Consider the following 7,445-nt stretch of genomic DNA (forward strand, 5'->3'; position numbering starts at 1 on the left):
GCGGTCTCTACACTGGGTATCTGGAAAGAACTAACAACGCCAAAATGCAAGGGAGGAATGGGTTTATGAGACTTTCATGGGTTCAATCTGGCTCTGCTGGGTAAGCATGGATGGCGTCTGATTACCAACCCTAATTCCCTGTGTGCGAGAGTGCTGAAGGGCAGATACTACCCAGACACGGAGTTCGTCCAGGCTACGGTGCCACACTCGGCTTCTGCTACTTGGCGGGCTATTGTGGCAGGCAGAGAGGTTCTGAAATTGGGCTTACTCCACCGTATTGGAGATGGCACTTCCATCAATGTCTGGACTGACAAATGGATCCCGACTACTGCGACTATGATTCCCACTGAAAGACCCCCTAGGGGCGACCGTTGCTTTTGTCGGTGAGCTCATCGACACTGATGCGGGAGCTTGGAGGGTGGATCAGGTGAGGGAGAATTTTGCTGCACCAGATGCAGAGGCTATTCTGAATATACCACTTCGGCGTGGAGGGGGGCCGACTTTCTGGCTTGGGCGTACGAGAAATCTGGCAATTACACAGTCAAGTCAGCTTACCGAGCCCTAATGACACATAACGAGCATTCTGCTCAAGTGGAAGGGGGGGATATCGGCACTTCAATGGATCATCAACAATTGTGGAAGAGACTTTGGTCTCTCAAAGTCGTCCCTAAGGTACGCGTTTTCTGATGGAGAGTCATGCGAGGCATTCTACCTGACGAAGCTACGCTCAAGTACCGCCATATAAGAGAAACTAGCCTATGCAAGCTATGTAACCTAGCTGAGGAAGGTCTAGGGCATGCGCTGTTGCACTGCACTCATGCCCGTCGGTATTGGGCCGAGGCGCAAGCTCTGTTGGATGTTCAGCTCCCAGCATTCCAGCAGGATTCTTGGCAGAAGGATATCCTCTCCGAGCCTTGTCTCTCCCCTAAGGATCGGGCCACGATTATCACTATCATGTGGGCTATTTGGACTTCGCGGAACAAATGGATACATGAGGGAGAGAAGTTTGATCCAGTGCACTCCATAAGGTATATTAGGGAATCACTAGCCGTGTTGGAGATTCCTAACGTGCAAGCCGCGATACTGCCTGGGTACGGCTGGCAGCCACCTGAGGGAAGCTTCAACAAAATTAATACGGATGCGGCGGTGGATATTTTGAACCACCGTAGTGCTGCAGGCGGGGTGGCGCGCTCTAGTTGCTCCTTGTTGGGGGCTTGGGGCAAACCCCAACTTGGGATCACCGATCCTCTGATTGCCGAAGCTTTGGCTATGCGTGAAGGTGTCATTTTCGCAAGTCTTCGGGGTTTCTCCGAAGTTACTATAGAGACAGATTGCCTGGAGGTGGTTAACCTCTGGCGTGGTCGCCGTGATGGTCGCTCTGTGGTGGCCACTATCTTCTCCGAGATCGAAGAGCTTTCTCTTATGTTTTCCTCCTTTGTAATTCAGCATGTAATAAGAGCAGCGAACGGTCCAGCTCACCTGTGTGCCAAGCGTGCTTGCGCAAACGGGGCTACCGAGAGCTGGCTTTCTGAAACTCCGAGTTTCCTGGCAAACACTTTTTATTAATAAAGCTGCGAGAATTCGTCGCAAAAAAAAAAAAAAAAAAAAAGACGCCCGAAGTGCATACGCATACGGCCGCTGGAGTAACACGATCGAAGCCAGACCCGATTCATGTAATCACATGCATGAGCTGTGGTTAACCCCTTTGAGCTAGCACTTTATTGTACATGGGGACTTTTGGACGAGCCACTCACCCAAAAGCATGGGCGCTCACAGGACCCGGCGCGTACGTACCCTGCCTAGGTCTATTTCTACCTGGGATCCACCGGCCGGCTAGCCTGCGCTCATGGGCATGACACGGCCACAGTCACTTTACTGTGGGCACTGCCGTTTTTAAGGCGCGAAAGCACCACCCCAGTGACTCCCCGGCATCGGCATGGCATGGCATGGCATGGCTGGCTAACCGGTAACCACCAACGCGTCGAGTATTACCAACACCAACACCAAACGGGATGGCTGTCGTTGAATTCTTCTCCTCCTCCTACTCCTGCTCTGGCTCCGCTGCTCCGTGCTCCCTCCACTCCCCCGTCTTTTATAAGTAGCGCGACGGTGGCCGGCATCCGGACTCCACAGCACAACGCACAGTCGAGAGCAGGCGACAAACATCCCACCCACACCACGCAACAAGAGAAGGGCACTGTCTCTCCCTCTCCCTCGTCTTCTCCGGCCGGCCGCGGCGGCCATGGGCTCCCCGCTCTCCTCCTGGCCATGGGCGGGCCTCGGCGCGTACAAGGCAAGCACCGATCAAGCTCTTCTTTCTTCTTCCCGTCGCCATTGATTCGAGATATGTAGAGTTGTAGACACGCGTGCTGACCGATCGATCTTGCTCTGTCGTCTGTGTTGATCTTTGACGTTGCAGTACCTGCTGTACGGGCCGCTGGTGGCGGGGGTGGCGCAGGCGTGGCGGGAGCAGGGCGGCGCGCCGACGGACTCGTGGTGCCTCCACCTGCTGCTCCTGCTGGCGCTCCGCTCGCTCACCCACCAGCTCTGGTTCTCCTACGCCAACATGCTCTTCTTCACCCGCCGCCGCCGCGTCGTCCCGGACGGCGTCGACTTCGTCCAGATCGACGCCGAGTGGGACTGGTGCGTATGTACTACTCACTGCTTCTACTACTACGACTGCTCGCCCATGCATGCACGCACGCACGCACGCTCCAGCCCGCCAATGGCCATGGCCGGCCGCCGGTTTTTTTCCTACCTACCCAACCCACCTACCTACGCAGTTTGACTTCACTGTCCGCGTTCATGCCACGCACTGTACGGAGTAAGTAAGCAGGCCATTAATCACCTACACGGTCACGCGCCGCTACAGCTCGTGGATAGCCTCCACATCCGCTGCGGATTGGTTTGATTTGGCCAAGTTGGTTTCGTCTCGCGTGTAGTAGTGTGTGATTTAATCTCCGTAGCCATGGGGAAGAGGGATCTGTTTCTTTTGAACTTGATGAGTTCTGGTCAGCTCTGTTGGTGGTGACCACGAGCTGGCACGCGCACGGCGTTCTTCGAGGGCGCACGCAGTAAATGCCGCAGTGATTGCGTCCCGATCTGGGTGTTTGTTGGTCGATGCCCCAAGCAGGAGCAGCACCGGCCCGTCTCTCCATGGAGCCGCGGCAAGGCAGGCAACTGCCCACACGCATTCAAACTGCGTGATGGCCGCGGCCAGAGCCATCGCTTTCGTCCTCCTCTCCAATTATTCTGGAGCACGAGACGAGACACTGGAACGCTGCGAGTAATTCCGGCTGACGTTTTATCTGTTGCTGTTGCCGTGGCTGTGCAGGGATAACATGGTGATCATGCAGACGCTGCTGGGGGCCATGGCGATCAGCAGCCCGGTGTTCCCGGCGGTGAGCGACCTCCGTGTGTGGGAGCCGCGGGGGTGGGCGGTGGCGCTGCTGCTGCACGTCGCCGTCTCGGAGCCCGGGTTCCGGTGGGCACACAGGGCGCTGCACCGGGGCCCGCTCTTCAGCCGGTACCACTCCAAGCACCACGCGTCGCCGGTCACCCAGCCCCTCACCTGTACGTACCCTGACCCCAGCTGCAATAATGGCCTTCTTCTTCTCATGACTTATGAGGGTTGTGCTGATAACCTGACTGCAGCCGCGTACGGCACGCCGCTGGAGAGCCTGGTCCTGACGCTGGCCATGGCGGCGCCGCTCGCCGGCGCCTTCCTCGCCGGCGCCGGGTCGGTGAGCCTCGTCTACGGCCACATCTTGGTGTTCGACTACCTCCGGTGCATGGGGTACAGCAACGTGGAGGTCATCTCCCACAGGACCTTCCGGGCCTTCCCCCTCCTCCGATACCTCATCTACACCCCAACGTGAGTGCCCACTCCTCTTTTTTACTACTACCTCGGTAAAAAAAACTTGTACGGTAATAGCATCTGCTTGTCAAAGGATATGCCTTTTTTAGAATTTTTTTATCGGTGCCGATCAACCATGCTTAGATACGGACGAACAATGCTACTAACTAACATCGGCATCACAATAATAATTCTTGCCAAAATACAGATACAGAAATTCATGGTGGTGTCTCTATAATTAGTGGGCTGCAGGTTGATTAGCAGGCAGAGGGGGGTTAATGTGCGTCACATCCATCCCTTGTTAATGTGCGGTTTGAGCTTGAGATCGAATCTGGATGGCTTTAACTGACGATGTACTGCCGACAAGGCTGACGAATGAGTGCATGTGTTGCTTGCTTCAGACTTGATGAGACTGGTGACTGATCATCTGTGTCATGCCATTGACAGGTACCTGAGCCTGCACCACCAGGAGAAGGACTCCAACTTCTGCCTCTTCATGCCGCTCTTCGACCTGCTCGGCGGCACCGTGCACCCCAGGTCATGGGAGCTCCAGAAGGAGGTCGACCAAGGTACACACACGCCGACCACCATGCCACAAATCCTTACTACAGCAAGCTTCAGTCAAAATTCATCAGCAGTGAAACCGATGAGTGAAATGGAATGGGGAATTGCAGGGAAGAACGACCGGGTGCCGGACTTCGTGTTCCTGGCGCACGTGGTGGACGTGGTGTCGTCGATGCACGTGCCGTTCGCGTTCCGGGCGTGCAGCTCGCAGCCGTGGGCGACGCGGCTGGTGCTGCTCCCGCTCTGGCCCATCGCCTTCTGCCTCATGGTGCTCCAGGTGTTGTGCTCCAAGACCTTCACCGTCAGCTTCTACTGCCTCCGCGGCGCGCTCCACCAGACCTGGACCATCCCCAGGTACAGCTTCCAGTACTTCATCCCGCCCATGAAGGACGGCATCAACCGCCAGATCGAGCTCGCCATCCTCCGCGCCGACAAGATGGGCGTCAAGGTGCTCAGCCTCGCCGCGCTCAACAAGAACGAGGCGCTCAACGGCGGCGGCACCCTGTTCGTCGACAAGCACCCCGACCTCAGGGTCCGGGTGGTGCACGGCAACACACTCACGGCGGCAGTGATCCTCAACGAGATCCCGGGCAGTGTTAAGGAGGTGTTCCTCACCGGCGCCACCTCCAAGCTCGGCCGCGCCATCGCGCTCTACCTCTGCCGGAAGAGGATCAGAGTCCTGGTACGCGTCGTCACAACTCTTCTTCAGATTGCTGACCGGCGATCATCAGTAGTTAGTAGTAAAAGACACGGATGATTCATGGCATGAATTGCGGCGCTGTTGCAGATGCTGACGCTGTCGTCGGAGCGGTTCCTGAAGATCCAGAGGGAGGCGCCGGCGGAGTTCCAGCAGTACCTGGTGCAGGTCACCAAGTACCACGCCGCCAAGACCGTCAAGGTACCGACTGTTCGTCTTGCTTCGGAACTCAGATCGATACATGTTTGTGACATGAAAATGGTTGTCTCTGGATTTTCAGACGTGGCTGGTGGGCAAGTGGCTGTCGCCGAGGGAGCAGCGGTGGGCGCCGGCGGGCACGCACTTCCACCAGTTCGTGGTGCCGCCGGTGATCGAGTTCCGCCGGGACTGCACCTACGGGAAGCTGGCGGCCATGCGGCTGCCCAAGGACGTGCAGGGCCTGGGGTCCTGCGAGTACACGATGGAGCGCGGGGTGGTGCACGCGTGCCACGCCGGCGGGGTGGTGCACTGCCTGGAGGGGTGGGAGCACCACGAGGTGGGCGCCATCGACGTCGACCGCATCGACGTCGTCTGGAAGGCGGCGCTCAGGCACGGCCTCTCGCCGCCGTGATGCCGGGCCGGCCGGCGAAGACGACGAGCCTCTGTGCGTGCGCGGCCGGAATAACGCGCCGGCTGCCCGTTGGAACGATGGGTGCGCGTGCGTGCGTGTGTTGATACTTGATAAGTTGAATGGTGATATAGCCTTGGATGGTCACGTGTTATGTAATGTGTACGTAGTACGAATACCGCATGCAAGAGCGACAGGAGACGGCTTTGTTTGTTCCTCCGTGACACCGGAAAGAAATGTGATGGGAGCTCGTTTCTACACTGTGTGTGTGGCTCCGCCCTGTGATGTATAAGAGGAGGAAAAAGTTCGATTCAAACCTTAAACTTGTGTTGACCGGATCGAATAAATCTTAAATCAAAATCCCGGTTGATTATACCTTAAACTTTGTAATTCTGGTCTAAATCGAACCCTAGCAACGTGTTAGCTGGGATTCCTCTAATGGGCCGGCCTGTTTTAATTTTTTTTCGTTCGAAAAAAATTCCAACACGTGCACACCCTACTCCCTGCTGGACCGGCCCACTTAATTTTTCCAAATGCCTGCGTTTCGTGCAGGGGCGGGTAACCTGGGCTGGTTCATCGCCGCTCCGTCGTCAAGCTCCTATGTCGCCGCACCTTCTTGACCCATCGCCGCCGCACCCTCGTCAAGCTCCGCCGCCGCCGTGCCCTCCCGAGTCTGACCGTCACGCCCTTTCGAGCCTCACCCTCGCGCTCACGTCGAGCTCTGTCGCCGTCGCGCCCCTCCCGAGCCCCACCGTCACGCCATCGTCAAGCTCCGTCGCAGTCGCGCACTCGTCAAGCCTCGTCGCCTCTGGCCTGGTCAAGCGCCGCTGCTAGCCTCGTCCACCCTTCCCAAGCGCTGCACGTCGGATCCAGCGGTCACAAAGCAAGGATCCGCCATCAGCAGTCATCGAGCCCTCGATCCCGTCGCCCAACACTGCCGCCTTATCCATGTTCCTTCCTGATTTCAGATATATTCTAAAACCCTACAGGTACAACCAGCCATTTTAAAATGCAAAGAATTTTTTTCAAAAATACGAAGAAATTTCTTGAATATGCAGAACATTTTAAAATAGTTTTGAATTACATGAACACGATTTTTTTTGAAACACGAACATTTTTCGTAAGTAGTGATAAAAGTTAAAAGCAAGAACATTTTTTGAAATTTTTGGACACTCTTTGAAATACAAACATTTCTTATGAAATCCCGGAACATTTTTTCAAACATGGACAGTTTTTAAAAATCCAAAACAAAAGATGAGTGTTGTTTCAAATTGCGACATTGTGTTGAAAAACTTGAAAGACGAGAACATTGTTGAAAACAAAAGTTCACAAATTTAAAAATTGGAAACTTGTTTTGTAAGCGCGAACATTTTTCAGAAGGATGAACTTTTTTGCAAATTGCGACATGGTGTTGAAAAACTTGAACATTTTTTAGAAACACAGACATTTCAAAAAATGAGAACATATACACATAAAAGAAACTAAAATTTATAAAAAGAAAAAAAAAAGAAAAGAAAACCAATAAACTAGGCCCTGCCCATTGTTTAAAAAAACAATCCCGGACATCCTTTGCAGTTTCGGTTTGACAAGCAATTACAGAGTTTGATTTAGATCAGGATTGCATAATTCAGGATGCAATCGACATAGATTTTGACTTTCAAATTCATTTCGCCGAACCTCTATGAGTTCATGGTTTAAAATAAACCTTTTCTTATAAAAGA

General features: G+C 54.4%; 1 protein-coding gene across 1 annotated transcript; it reads left to right on the top strand.

Moving 5' to 3' along the window:
- The first annotated feature begins 1,930 nt into the window (after positions 1-1,930).
- LOC123412737 (very-long-chain aldehyde decarbonylase GL1-3-like) lies at positions 1,931-5,984 on the top strand. Its single transcript, XM_045105672.1, has 8 exons — positions 1,931-2,293; positions 2,420-2,643; positions 3,335-3,573; positions 3,655-3,874; positions 4,304-4,425; positions 4,531-5,102; positions 5,208-5,318; positions 5,398-5,984. The coding sequence occupies exons 1-8, from the start codon at positions 2,243-2,245 to the stop codon at positions 5,725-5,727; spliced, it is 1,869 nt and encodes a 622-aa protein (XP_044961607.1). The 5' UTR covers positions 1,931-2,242; the 3' UTR covers positions 5,728-5,984.
- Positions 5,985-7,445: the final 1,461 nt, after the last annotated feature.

This window comes from Hordeum vulgare, chromosome 7H (assembly GCF_904849725.1).
Source record: "Hordeum vulgare subsp. vulgare chromosome 7H, MorexV3_pseudomolecules_assembly, whole genome shotgun sequence".
Lineage (NCBI taxonomy): Eukaryota > Viridiplantae > Streptophyta > Magnoliopsida > Poales > Poaceae > Hordeum > Hordeum vulgare.